The sequence below is a fragment of the Enoplosus armatus genome, chromosome 14 (genome assembly GCF_043641665.1).
Source record: "Enoplosus armatus isolate fEnoArm2 chromosome 14, fEnoArm2.hap1, whole genome shotgun sequence".
Classification (NCBI taxonomy): Eukaryota; Metazoa; Chordata; class Actinopteri; order Centrarchiformes; family Enoplosidae; genus Enoplosus; species Enoplosus armatus.
Window position 1 is genome coordinate 7,868,727 of NC_092193.1, and position 13,177 is coordinate 7,881,903.

Sequence of the window (13,177 nt, forward strand, 5' to 3'; positions counted from 1 at the left end):
TTAGCTCTGTGACTCCTTTGTAATGGTTGTACACGAGAAGCACAAAGTGGGGCTAGGCTCGAGGGAACTTGAGCTATTTGGAGGAATCCTTTGTAAGGCCTGTTTGATCACAAACACTTTGATAAGGTTTTGTTTAACTTATACTGAGACTTAACGTTAATGTTGTAGCACATGTTCAAACCTGACCTCGCTCAAACGTCTTTGGCAGCTACAGAATCTCACATTGAGTTTTCAAGTGGCTTTGGCATTTTGGGAGTGAAACTGTCATCACAGGTGAGTTTGAAAAACTCTTTTCATATTTCCTTAACAAACAGAGGCCACAACGCAGCTGCCAAATCCGGGGATTGGACTCCTTGGATTTGCTGTTGCCTGGTTAATCTCATTACAAGTATGAATTAAAGGGAAAAATTGCTGACGACTTAGATGGAGCCCTGAGGAGGTCATATCAGACAAGACAGAAGTATTGTCTAGTCCTTCCTAATCCTCCCTCACACAACAAACACATGCTAAAGCCATGTATGTTCTGTCAGTTGCATGAAGCAGATTACATTTTATGAGAATCATAAGTGGAGAGCTGCAGGTTGTGTTAAGAATTACTTTTGGTATCATAAGCTCACAAAGTGTTGAAAAAGATGGTGACTGAAAGGATAAAGTTAAATATGAATATCAATTACAGGAATATACAGTATAATGTAGACAAATCATCGCAGTTTATAAGACAGCTAATTCATGTATTCTAACATTGTTTTTTATGTCATTACAGAATCTGGGCTAATTATTAGGTTAATTATACAGATTTCAAGGTTGTTCCTCTAATCGCATTGGCCTTTAGATTAATTACTCACTGAGGGATCAGTAGCCTTTTATACAGTTTACTGCTCACATTATGTATGACAAGAGTTACCATTTGAAATATCTGCATTTTTATAAAATTGCGATGCAAATATTCAGCTACGTGAGGCGATTTTATGGTTGTTACTGTAATTTCTCATCACATACTGAGGCATCAGACACTTATATTGTATGCTGTAGAATAAACTACGTAGATGTTGTGCAGCGTAAATGTGACTTGCAACAACTAAAATACAACCTAAACAAATCAGTCACAAAGAGAAGCATGGGGGAGAAATGGGAGGGGAGAGAGGGACAAAGAGGAAGTTTTAATGGACTTACCTTCAAGTTCACACCAGTGAGCAGAGCTTGGAACTAGTTTTGTCCCAATTCAGGTGAAAACACAAGCCAGAAAATGTGAACAAAAAACCCTTTGGACAGCTCACAGAACCTGCTTCTCGACTGTCCCTCTTTCACTTCCAACTAAATGGCCTCCCACTAACCAGCCAACTGGTCTGAGCTCAGTCTGCTGCCAGTTAACTGCCTTAACTAAAAAAGACCTTTTAAATACCGATTCATTTCATCTCCATTAGCTGGCCTTATCTCCTGCGGTAAGCCCTCCCTGTCCTGACATCACTATGATCTCCCATCCAACTGCTTGCCGCACCTTGCAACTGATGTGTAATTACTGAAGCAGCACTGGTCCTAAGCATGGAGTGCTAAACCTCTTTCAACGTTTACCTCACTAATCCCTTGTTAGCACTTTAGACCATGGTTAAGACACCTAAATGCTTAGCTTCCTTTTCCAGTGGCAAAATGGCCAACCCCTCTTTAGCTGCTCTGCGGCCACATGCAGAGAAGCTACATGATGCTGGTTGCAGACTTTAGAAATCCAACAGATCAGTCTTGTTTTTGTTTTTCTTCACATGTCTAGTTTGGGTGTCAGGAGTATTGCACTCCCCAGGGTGCCAAAGGGTTGACCCAAACATGCTCGGTGGTAATTTGCTAGAAATCCGACTAAATGTTGGCCGGATCATCCTCTCAGACCTCTTAATCTGACAGTTTGTGCTCACCAACCGCTTACAGCATGGGCACTTCTTTGAATTATGTTTTCTTTAATGCCTGGTTGGCAGCAAGGTGTGCACAATTGGTGGGCTGAGTGGTAATTTTGCTTAAGAGCAGACATGATATGAAGGGGGGCCAGTGTGGCGTTTCTATCTCCTTCTACAGTCTGCAAGACAGCAAAGACCTCCTAGAGAGTTGAGTTAACATAGAGGTCAGATCACTTCTGTGTTATTTATTATATACATACACATATACACTATATCAATGGCTAAAACTACTGCAAAAGAACAAAACAGTTCATGAATGTTGGATTCATTGCAGGACTGTTGTATTAGACTGCATTAGTTTTAGCTAAGTTACAACCCCGTTGGTCATTGCCAGAAAGTTAAGTCCAGTATCCCCAATGCAGCTCCTCCCTCTTATTATTATTATTTTTTGATTATTTTGATTTTTCATATATTATTTGTCCAGTTAACAGTTCAACTACATTTTATTTTCCAACATGAAGGTCTAAGTGCTGAGTGAAAGCCTTCTTCATACTGTCAGGAATACAATGCTGGCAGAGAAATCCTGAATATTTTATGTGTTTATTAATGAGAAGAATGTAAACCCCCCAAATTCCCTGAAAAAACACAGCGGATATGACCTCATGGTAGCTGTAACCCTGTTTACATGGTGTTGAACCCTATTTCAGTCTTTTTCCTAACTTTATATAACTTGTTTAATTTGGGCAGTCTTTGGTGTTTATGTGCGTATGTAGGTATGACATTTTGTGGTTTACTTTACTTCAGTGTTTGGTTTTGATCATTTTCATCTAGAGCCATCATCAAGTTTTAAATCCTAATTTGTCTTTATGACCAAACACCTGCAAAACTGATGACTTTCACATCAGCTGTACTTTCTGTTAGCGAATGTTAGCATGCTAACATGCTAAACTTAGATGGTAAACATTACAACTGCTTAGCATCGGCATGTTAGTATTGTCATTGTGAGCATGTTAGCATGCTGATATTAGCATTTAGCTTAAGGTACCACGGTTCCTAATTACAGCCTCACAGAGCAGCTAGCATGGCTGTAGATTGTCTTGTTGTCTTGTTTGAATGCGGCCTGTAGCTCGTTGTGTATTCTTTTATCAACTGGGTAGAAGATTTTGGTTTATCTTGACCTGATAAAATAATGAAGTTACTAGATTTTTCATCTATGCAATCATTCTTATTTCATTGTATACAAAAAGGTGCCATTGTTGGGTTGAGGTGCGGAGGAAACTGAAGTCACTGCCATGTTTCCCCAAAATCATCCCCCCATGATAAGCACTACGCAGCTCATCATTCTGCAGGTATCCCTCTGACAAAATTGCGGACTTGAAGAGGCGCACGTGGTCATCAACAATGCTTTGGTACACTGTGACATTGGGGGGGGGGTTAAGGTGAGCCAGGAAATCACTCACCACATCATTACAGTACATTAAATTACACATTACACCACCACTATGCCTTTGATGTGGGGCAGGATGGATCCATTACACCAAATTCAGGCTTTACCATCAGCATGCTGCAGCATAAATACACAGACACAAAGATGTGTTGGTGTGGCTGAAGGTGAAGTTTCCAGACTCTTCAGTCATCCAGGTGTGTTGATCAGGCGCTCACAGTAGCCTCATGCTCTTGTTCTTTGGAGTAGCACCAGCCCAATTCATAGTTCAACAGCTGTGGGTGGACACCAGTGCTGCACAGAGCTATAACATACCAGTGGTCTGACCATTAGCTTTAATGAGCTGGGTCAGTCTCCTGTGACCTGCTGCTGTGTGTGTGTATGTGTGTGTTTTGTTTGTTGGGGGGAAACACAGTGGACGAATCATTTACTCAAGTAAAAGTAGCAATATGAAAGTACAGAAGTGCTAGCAACAAAATGTACTTTAGGTATCAAAAGTAAAAGTACTCATTATGTGACTACTGTCAGTGTTATACTATTATACTATTGTTTCATTATTGTTGATGCATTAATTTATAAGCGTTTCTTTAACGTTGTCGTTGGTCAAGGTGGAGCTAATTTTAACTACTAATATACTTTTGGTAGTTTAATCTGTATAAATTGATCCTATGTTATGAACTGATCATATGTTTGTAAAATCTTAATTTGAAAAGTAACTAGTAACTATAGCTCTTAAATAAATAAATAAATAAATAAATGAATAAATAAATAAATGTATTGAAGTACAATATTTCTCTCTGAAATGTAATGAAGTTGAAGTATAATGTAGCATAACATAGAAATACTCAGAGTAAAGTACAAGAACCTCAAAATTGTACAAAAGTACAGTACAGTAAATGCGCTTAGTTGCTTTCCACCACTGGTTTAAAAACAAATTGCATTTTGACCTCATTGTCATTATATTTTGTGGCATCATTATTATGAGGCATGATGCCAATATTTGACAATTAAAAAATATTGGATGTGCCTAATGAACATAATAGTTTTGGGTTTTTTTTAACTTTTTTTTTAAACCAAAATTAACATTTCTTGTGAGGATCCATTAAATTTGTTTTTTAAGGAACTGTGACCTAGAAATGTACTGAGCCAAACATTTGACAAGTACTGTAAACCTGTCAGTTTCTAATTTAGAGGTGGTAGCTGAGAAATATCAACAGTTTAATTACAACAACATTAGATGTAATAGGTGTATCAGCTCACTCAAAGTTTCATTGCAATCACTGCACATAAACAAGGGAGGAACACACTTCCTCAGACAGTAGCCGAGTGTTTGTGCAGCTATCTAGGAGACAAGTAGGTTGATCATTTTTACCGAAAAGAGAAAAAAACACTAGTAAAGGACTTAAGAGAGCAGAGCATTAGGGCATCTAAACCTCTAATTTAAGAGTCTCCTAGGTGTAAGCTTTTTATAAGGGATTTCTGTCTGTCTTGTTTGCACCCAGCATTATAGAGTCACAGTGAGGCGAAGGGATCAGAGCAGGTTTAACCTCAAGAAACAGGCCCGGCTATAAATTCACTGAGTCAGTGCAGACACGGACACCATGCATCTTCTAATTACAGTAACAATCCGGTGTCCGGATCACCTGCATTTCCTGTATTCTTGCACATCGAATGAGAACTGTACCAAAGCTGTAATCCCTCAAAGGTGGAGGCATTACGTCTTTTGTGCTTTGTGGAAATCTTGTTTAGGTCTTGATTACCGTGAGATCCCGGGTAGTAGGATTCTTCAGGATCAAGAATCCCTGATATAACTGGAAAAGCCTTAGATCTTGGTGGTATTACATTCAGAAAGTACCCACAGACACAGTGAACGTCTTTTATGGGGACAAATACTGTAAAAATGTGCTGCTTTTATACATTTTATCACAACTACTAAATTCAGAAATGACATAACGCCTCCTCTGATTGAGGTGAGAGGTTCATAAAAACAATTCTAGGTTTAAATTATTTTTTCTTATCAAGGGAGTGAAGCTCATTTTAGTGAGATACTTGACTATCTTTAGGCAGGTAATCTTCTTTTCACTCTGCTGAAGTAGCACCCTCCACACGTTTGCATCAGTAATAGAGGAACATCTTGCACTGTGACAGTCTCGAGTAGGCTGATCAAACGTCTGATCCGAAGCAAAGAGAATCCATGCTGCAAAATGTTTTACAATGTGCTTTGAAGAAAATGAAAAGTGAAATGATTAGCAGGGCATTTGGTACAATATCTGAGGCTGTTAAATATAAATCATTGGAGTTGGTGTCACTGTTGGATTTATTCATGTTTAGACTTAAGTGGTACATTCATTATCCATTACAACCAAGCAAGTGGTTCTGTGAGGCTGTAGGCTAAATGCTAACGTTGGCTAACATGCTCACAATTTAATTTGCTAACGCTAATGTTTAGCCATGCTCACCATCTATCAACACCAAGTTAGTTAATGTTGAGATGCTGAAGTTTAGCAGGTTATGGTAACCATGTTCACTAGCGTGTCAACATGGTAACGTTTCCTAAATATAGAAATTTAAAAGCCTTACAATAATAATTGTGAGCAGAATGCTAACATCAGCATGCTAGCATGCTCACAATGACAATACAAACATGCTAATATTTAGCAGATATTTTGTTCAAGATTTGTTACATAGTACTGAACACAAAGTACAGTAGAGGCTGATGGAAATTGTGGTTGAGCGTTGTCAGCATGCTAAAATGCTTACAATGACAATGCTAACATGCTAATGTTTAGCAGGTATAATGTTTACCATGTTTTAAACCATCTTAGTTCAGTGTGTTAGCATGCTAACATTTGCTAATTAGTACTAAACAAAGTACAGCTGAGGCTGATGGGAATGTCATTACTTTTGCAGGAATATAAACATTTGTGTTTAAATGCTGACCAGTTAATGATGCAAGAAAAAATAGATGAAAATCTCAAAACCTGGCTTAAAACTACAGATGTCAACCCCATGGTGGCCCTAGACAGACCGACATTATCAACTACAAACAAACTACTATAGTATAATAATATAATAGTTATCCTACACCACTGTACACAACTAAGAAAATATCATAATATGAATGGCTGTTACTCTATTTGTTGTCTTAGATTCTAGGAACAGCAGCCAAGGTCTGTTTACGTTAACCTGCCAGTCATCTCTTTTTCTGTCAGAGGCCTTTTTAAACACAAAATACGAACTTGAACAGGTGCCAATTCTCACATGTAAATAGGAAGGAGGGGCTGCAGAACGCACGGTCACTGATCTATAAAAACACCATCAAAACTCAAAACGTCACTGTTACCTAGTAATACAGGTAAGCAAGTGACAGGTGTGATCCTCCTGTTTTCTCCAGCGGTGTCTCTTTTTGTGAATGTCTAAATTAATACATTTTAAATATCCTAATATTTGAACAGTCTTTTTTTTTGTTCTCTACAGGTTGTGGAGAAAAGATGAATGCCATCCAGGTGATTTCCCTCACTCTGTTGTCCGTTCTGGTGGCCAATGCTCAGGTCATCATGCCAGGAAGATGCCCCAAGCCTGCTGTCCAGGAGAACTTTGATGCTGCCAGGGTGATTTTTTTTTTTTAACTTTTATATATTCTTTATTAAATATTTCTGCAATTCCAGAAGTTAACAAATTAGGCCCTCCTGGGTGACCGTTTGTCCCACTAAACAAAAACTGCCTCAAGACTCTGTAACTCTTCGTCAACAATAACTTAATGTCGCTCTCATGTTCCCTGTGCTTCCTCCGCAGTATCTTGGTAAATGGTATGATATCCAGAGACTGCCACATGCCTTCCAGAAGGGCGAGTGCAGCACTGCCACCTACAGTTTGAAGAGCCCTGGAGTGGTTGGTGTCCTCAACAGGGAGCTGCTGTGAGTACTCCGCCTACATCTACGTCTAATGGATTTAACACTATTTCTGAGATAAGATTTACTTTTTGAAGCTATAACTAAAATACAAAGGAGGTCTATTTTACTATACAAGCTAAAAAATAAAGTTTTGTGCATCCTGTAAAAGTTAAATTTGTTAAGACATAGGGATATATTCCTTTATTTAAAACCTGAATTTAAACAGAGTCAGATGGTTTCTGCTTCAACATGTGTTTCTTTTAGGGCTGATGGGACCATTAACTCCATCAGTGGCTCTGCCATGGCTAAGGACCCCTCTGAGCCTGCCAAGCTGCAGGTCTCCTTCTTTGAGAGTAAGGACCCCTAATTTATTATGGACCATCTCTGGGACACTGGAAAGATTTCACTTTAAACTACAGTTGAGCGTCTTCTTTAACGATACTGTAGTTGTATAAATATAGACATTCTGAAAACTGGTAACACACAGAGATACTTGTTTACTTGACTATCCTGTCCCTTTACACCTCCAGACACTCCCCCTGCCCCTTACTGGGTGCTGTCCACCGACTACGACAGCTACTCTCTGGTCTACAGCTGCACTGACCTCGGTGTGCTGCATGTGGAGTTTGCCTGGATCATGAGCAGGCAGCCCACCCTGCCTGAGGAGACCATCGAGGAGCTGCACAGCACCCTGTCCTCCATCGGAGTCAGAGTAGACAAGCTGCTCACCACCGACCAGGATGCAGCTTACTGCAGTGCCATGAACCAGTAAACAGACTGAGACAGAACTGATTCAGCCTACAGGCCAATAGACCGCTGCGTGGTGCTTATGATTGTACATCTCACTGAATGTGTCATGCAAAGTCAATGCAATAAACATATTTAAACACCAGTGCAGGTTTTGGTGTCTTTTCTGTTAGCTGTAATCCAATATTGATAATTGATTAACTGTTCGTTACAGTGGCTCCACTGTTGTGTTTCTTGTTTAATGGGTTCAGGCTCTGATCGCCAGAATGTTTTAGTCAGTAATCTGCACATAGTCATTAATGACTTGTTTACAGTGCATGTTTAACAGCTAATTTAATATGCCGTTAAATGTACAACAGAAGCTATTCTTTTCCTTCATTCATTTGTATATCATTAGTCCTTACTGGATCTTTTACTGTCTATTCACAGTCGTAAGTGACATGTTTTAAAACAGCATGTTTTGGGGTATAATTAGTGAGAATAATTCTTTTTGGCTGTTCAAAGAAGAAAAATGTATTCCCCAAAAACATTATTCACATGACTAATAACTAGTTTATAACACTATAATGGAGTAAATTAAGCAGATATAAGTGATTATTTATGTATTTACCAAAAACTAAAACTCCTCCTGTGGCAAGTGGAGGCCACTGTATAAACAGATAATGATAGAAAATATAATGAAATATAATATGATATAAAACATCTTCAGAGGAGAAATTAAAATTGCTGATAAATTCTGTACATTAATTAACGATTAAAATGTCCTTATATCTGTATCTGTATTACCGCACACTACACTGTCACCTGTCATTGTCATTGTCTGGTCTTGTATAGTCTAATACCTGTTTGTATATATAATATCTATGAACACTTAATCTGGCTGACACTCTCCAAATCTGAGATGAAAATCTAAGTTTTTAAGACGTTTACAAGCAATAAGTATTAATAAGGCATTAAATTAGACTTTTACATGAATGGATATTTATTATTTGGCCTTTCAGTTTGTATGATTTCTGCCTCACAAGGCCTCACAACACTGATAACATAAAATCTGTATTATATTATATTATATTATTATATTATATTAGAGAGACTATTCCTCTGTACCTAACGAGAGCAAATGTGGGCTCAAAACGGAAATCACAATTGCAGTTTTTTGGACAAAATAAACAAATATTTAAATTGTAGTACTTTGCATTTGTAGTTTCAGAATAAGCCTATAGGTTTAAAGACAAAGCACGCCACAACATGCATTTCTTTCTACAGGTTTATTGCACTGACTTTGCATAACGTAACAGGGTAAAACACACTGCACACAGTAGTGTGTCATGTCACAAAATCCATGTCTCAAGTCCTGTAGGTTGAAACAGGAGTATCTCTGTTTACTGGTTCATGGCGCTGCAGTAAGTCTCATCGTGGTTGGTGGAGACCAGCTTGTTCACACTGACTCCAGCAGAGGACAAGATGCCGTGCAGCTCCTCTAGGGTCTCCTCAGACAGGGTGGGCTCTCTGCTCAGGATCCAGGCAAACTCCATGCGGAACAGGCCAAAGTCGGTGCAGCCGTAGACCACAGAGTGACCCTCATAGTCGGAGGACAGCACCCAGTAGGGACCGGGAGGAGATGCTACAAGAGAGATGAGTATGAGAGTCAAAGTTGCTGGAATATTCAGTACACAAGCAACTACTTAAAATGACTGACTGAACTTGAATACATTTGTAATTAATTAGACTTCTTTACTTTCAAAGAAGGAGACCTCAAGCTTGGCAGGCTCAGCGGGGTCCTTCACCTTGGCAGAGCCGACAATAGAATTAATGGTTCCATCATCACTAAAAAAAAAACAACAGAGTGAAACATGAAAGACATGAAAAATAAATGAATTTTGTCATGTATTTCCTGTCACTTCTAGTCTCATTTTTTAAATAGCAATATTTTTTGTGGAATTACTTACTAATTTAGAGGATTACAATGCGTAATTGTGTTCCAAAACTCTTATGAGTTTAACCAGTACTTTTGTTAAGAATATGAGTATATTCAAATCTAAAACTTTGACATTTAGGTAGCATGTACTCACAGCAGCTCGCTGTTGAGGACACCGATGACTCCAGGACTCTTCAGGCTGTAGGTCGCAGTGCCGCACTCACCTTTCTGGAAAGCTGTTGGCAGCTTCTGGATCTCATACCACTTACCAATGTACTGCAGAAGAAACACAGGATTTCACACACCAAGAAAACTGACTAGGTTGCAAAATAGCCACGTTTGATTGGATTAACACTAACACTATACTTTAAACACTATTGTACACATATCATGCTGTACATGACATTAATTAGTAGCAAAGGAAAGACTTAAAGAGTTTGGTATTCACCCTGGTAGCATCAAAGTTGGCCTGAACGGCGGGTTTGGGACATTTGCCGAACTTCAGGACCTGAGCGCTGGCTGCGAGAACAGACAGCAGAGTCAAGGAAATCACCTGCATGGCCTTCATCTTATCACCACGACCTGGAACAAAACAGACCGATTGTTGAAACATTCAGCTTTACATCAGGACGTTGCTCCTGAACTAAGTGAACAAAGGAAAAGAGCAGGAGACATGAATGAAGAGGAAGAAGTCATGGCTGCAGTCTACTCACCTGAATGTAATCAGCTGTACTATCTGCGTGCAGGACATTCAGTTTTTAGGGTCTTTTATAGATCTGGAGGGATCTGTAGCTTCATTATTGATCCCATTCTTTAGCCCCTCCTCTGTGTTTACATGTAAAGGTGTGTGATGAGGAGGTGGACTGACTGTGAGAGTCGGCACCTGTTCAAATGAAGACACTGTTCAAACAGGCCTCACGCCTCCTGATCTTTGAAGTTTATCTATCTCATTCATTACTCTCTCTCTATTCATCTTAATGATACCAACTTCTTTTTAGTGTCATCTTTTCCAAAAGGAATCTAGGCCAAAAACCAGCAAGAGAAATAAGAAAATTGCAAACAAGATGAATAATAAACACGAACAAGATCCAAAAATCACACAAAAGATCAAAAATATCTTCAAGTAAACCAGTATCAAAGCAGCAGGCTCATGCAGCCAAGCACATATTCTGTGAACTAAAGAAATACATTTTTCATTTTGTTGACATTAGAGGACACATTTCCCCTTCTTTATTTGCTTGACTTTAAAATTAGCTGCTGCTTATTTGCATAGCTTGAATATTTTAAATTCTCCCCCAAAATTGTGATCGTAGAAATAATTTGTCATTCATGCACAAATTTATGTTAGTGAAAGAGAGATAGTTTCATGACCACCTTTTTAATAATTAAAGAAATAGTGTGCTTACTCACTTTCTTAAGTGAGAGAGGGATATTGATCATCTCATCTAAGTCTCAGCAAGAAAATGAATAAGCGTATTTCCCACCTGCTTTTAATGGAATTATATTTTTCTGTGTGATTTTGTGGGACATAATACTAAAAAGATGAAGGGATCAGCTGTGGCACTATAATGTTAGCTGCAATTTTCCAGAGAACCAGAGTCAACGTCTGATAGCAGTGTGCCTTTTATCAAGAAAGACATTGAAATAATGCGTTCTGCTTCTTGTTAACAACAACAAACAACATACAAATTTCACTCCATACCAGTATCAGTCCTTCAATCTTCAAACATAAATGCTGCCTCAGGTGAACATTTTCAGCTTCTCCCCTCTTTTACAGACCTCAGGTTCTCCTCTTAGCATTTATTAAAGCACACACTGGTGTAAATAAAGAGTAATTGGGCACAGGTGCATCTGGTTTACTTGATGCACCGCCTCCACAGCGGCTCTCTCTGCCTCTGGATTCACTTTTAATCCCTGCCCTGCTTTTACAGAGAGCTTTAAGGACTTTGGAAAACCACTTGCACTGGAAATGGGTTGAAGCTGAAGCAGTCTTTGGTGGTTTATCAACAGAAGAGATGGAGAAAACAGAATCAGACAAAAAGCTGCAGGACACAAAATGCTCATTAAAAACATCCAACATTTAGATATCATTATAAGCAGCAACAGAGTTGTTGAAAACATGGTCAGAACTGCAGTATATTGTGATAAACAACTGCTTCAGTTGAATTTGCATTTGAATCAGTTAATTATTACTTCAGTGCATTATCTACATCAGCAGTTTTGTAATGCTTGGTCTGATAATTTAAAACTTGTCTCGTGATAATCGAAGTCTGTTTTCATTAAGTGGTTTCACAGCAAAAAATTCTGTTTACCTCCTGAGAGGAAACATGTTTTTCAAAGCTCAGTCCAAACATTCAGAGGCAGATGTGTCCTTTGATTTGAAGCCTGTGTTTTAGTTTGTAAGAGATGAAAAGATCAACCACCAGAGCATTCAGTTTTTGTAGTTCAAGCAGGAGGTTTCTTGTTTTTCCACTTCAACATAACAAGACTAACACTGTGCACCAACTCCATACTAGATACTAAATATAGTAGAGTATATACTACATACTAATTCTCATATCATACTGTCTACAAAAAAAATAACATTCTTACTGCTTTATACTAACAGAAAGTGATACAGGTACAACGTCAGACGTCCATCAAACTGCGACTTTGGGAAGTCACTGCTAGTTAAACTTCTCAAACTGGCAAAATGTCTTTGTTTTGTTTTTGTTTTTCCGGCTGTGAGTAACACCTCCATTTTATTTGTGCATTGCATTATGGGAGAATAGTATCCATCAACAGCACACTCAAAAATCAACCATATTTAGTATGCATTATATCTGGTTTTAGAGTAATTTATGTTGTCACTTTTTTAGTGTGAACTATATACTAAAAACCTGCTTAGAATTAGTCTGGATTTAAGTCTACAACCATGCTCACAGTTATGTAAGGCTGCACTTAAGCACAGCAGTGTTTTGAGCTAAATGCTAACAGCAGCATGTTAACAAGCTCACTGTTAACATGCTGATGTTCAGCAGGTATATTGTTCACCATGTTTACCGTCTTCATTTCATTCGTTATTAGTTTTGCAGGAATTTGGTCATAAAACAAAGAATTTGAATTTTGACCTGAAAGTTATTACAGTTCATCCTGACAGGGACATGAAGGTCTGATCCAAATTTCACGGCAACCATCATATAGTTGTTGAGAAATTTGATTAAAAACCACAAATGTGAACCTCTTAGTAGCACTAGAGGAGAAGTCGGGGGATCAGATGGAGTCATTCTGTGGGACCATAAATGTTTTTACC

General features: G+C 38.5%; 2 protein-coding genes across 2 annotated transcripts; one reads left to right on the top strand and one right to left on the bottom strand.

Moving 5' to 3' along the window:
- The first annotated feature begins 1,949 nt into the window (after positions 1–1,949).
- Positions 1,950–7,992, top strand: LOC139296842 (apolipoprotein D-like). The gene is made up of 5 exons (XM_070919379.1): positions 1,950–1,968; positions 6,805–6,938; positions 7,123–7,244; positions 7,485–7,573; positions 7,751–7,992. Exons 1-5 carry the CDS (start codon positions 1,950–1,952, stop codon positions 7,990–7,992), a joined length of 606 nt encoding a protein of 201 aa, XP_070775480.1.
- A 1,357-nt stretch (positions 7,993–9,349) lies between these two features.
- Positions 9,350–10,456, bottom strand: LOC139296999 (apolipoprotein D-like). Its single transcript, XM_070919578.1, has 4 exons — positions 10,334–10,456; positions 10,040–10,161; positions 9,706–9,794; positions 9,350–9,591 (listed from the first exon to the last, which is right to left on the bottom strand). Exons 1-4 carry the CDS (start codon positions 10,451–10,453, stop codon positions 9,350–9,352), a joined length of 573 nt encoding a protein of 190 aa, XP_070775679.1. The 5' UTR covers positions 10,454–10,456.
- Between the last annotated feature and the right edge of the window lie 2,721 nt (positions 10,457–13,177).

Excerpts from the sequence above, each read along its gene's own strand:
- LOC139296999 (XM_070919578.1), bottom strand. The coding sequence starts at position 10,453 with ATGAAGGCCATGCAGGTGATTTCCTTGACTCTGCTGTCTGTTCTCGCA. Across the intron at positions 10,162-10,333 it reads CCAACTTTGATGCTACCAGG|TACATTGGTAAGTGGTATGA; the intron begins GTGAATACCAAA and ends TTTCTTCTGCAG. Across the intron at positions 9,795-10,039 it reads GTCCTCAACAGCGAGCTGCT|TGATGATGGAACCATTAATT; the intron begins GTGAGTACATGC and ends TTTTTTTTTTAG.
- LOC139296842 (XM_070919379.1), top strand. Across the intron at positions 7,245-7,484 it reads GTCCTCAACAGGGAGCTGCT|GGCTGATGGGACCATTAACT; the intron begins GTGAGTACTCCG and ends TGTTTCTTTTAG. Across the intron at positions 7,574-7,750 it reads GCAGGTCTCCTTCTTTGAGA|ACACTCCCCCTGCCCCTTAC; the intron begins GTAAGGACCCCT and ends TTACACCTCCAG.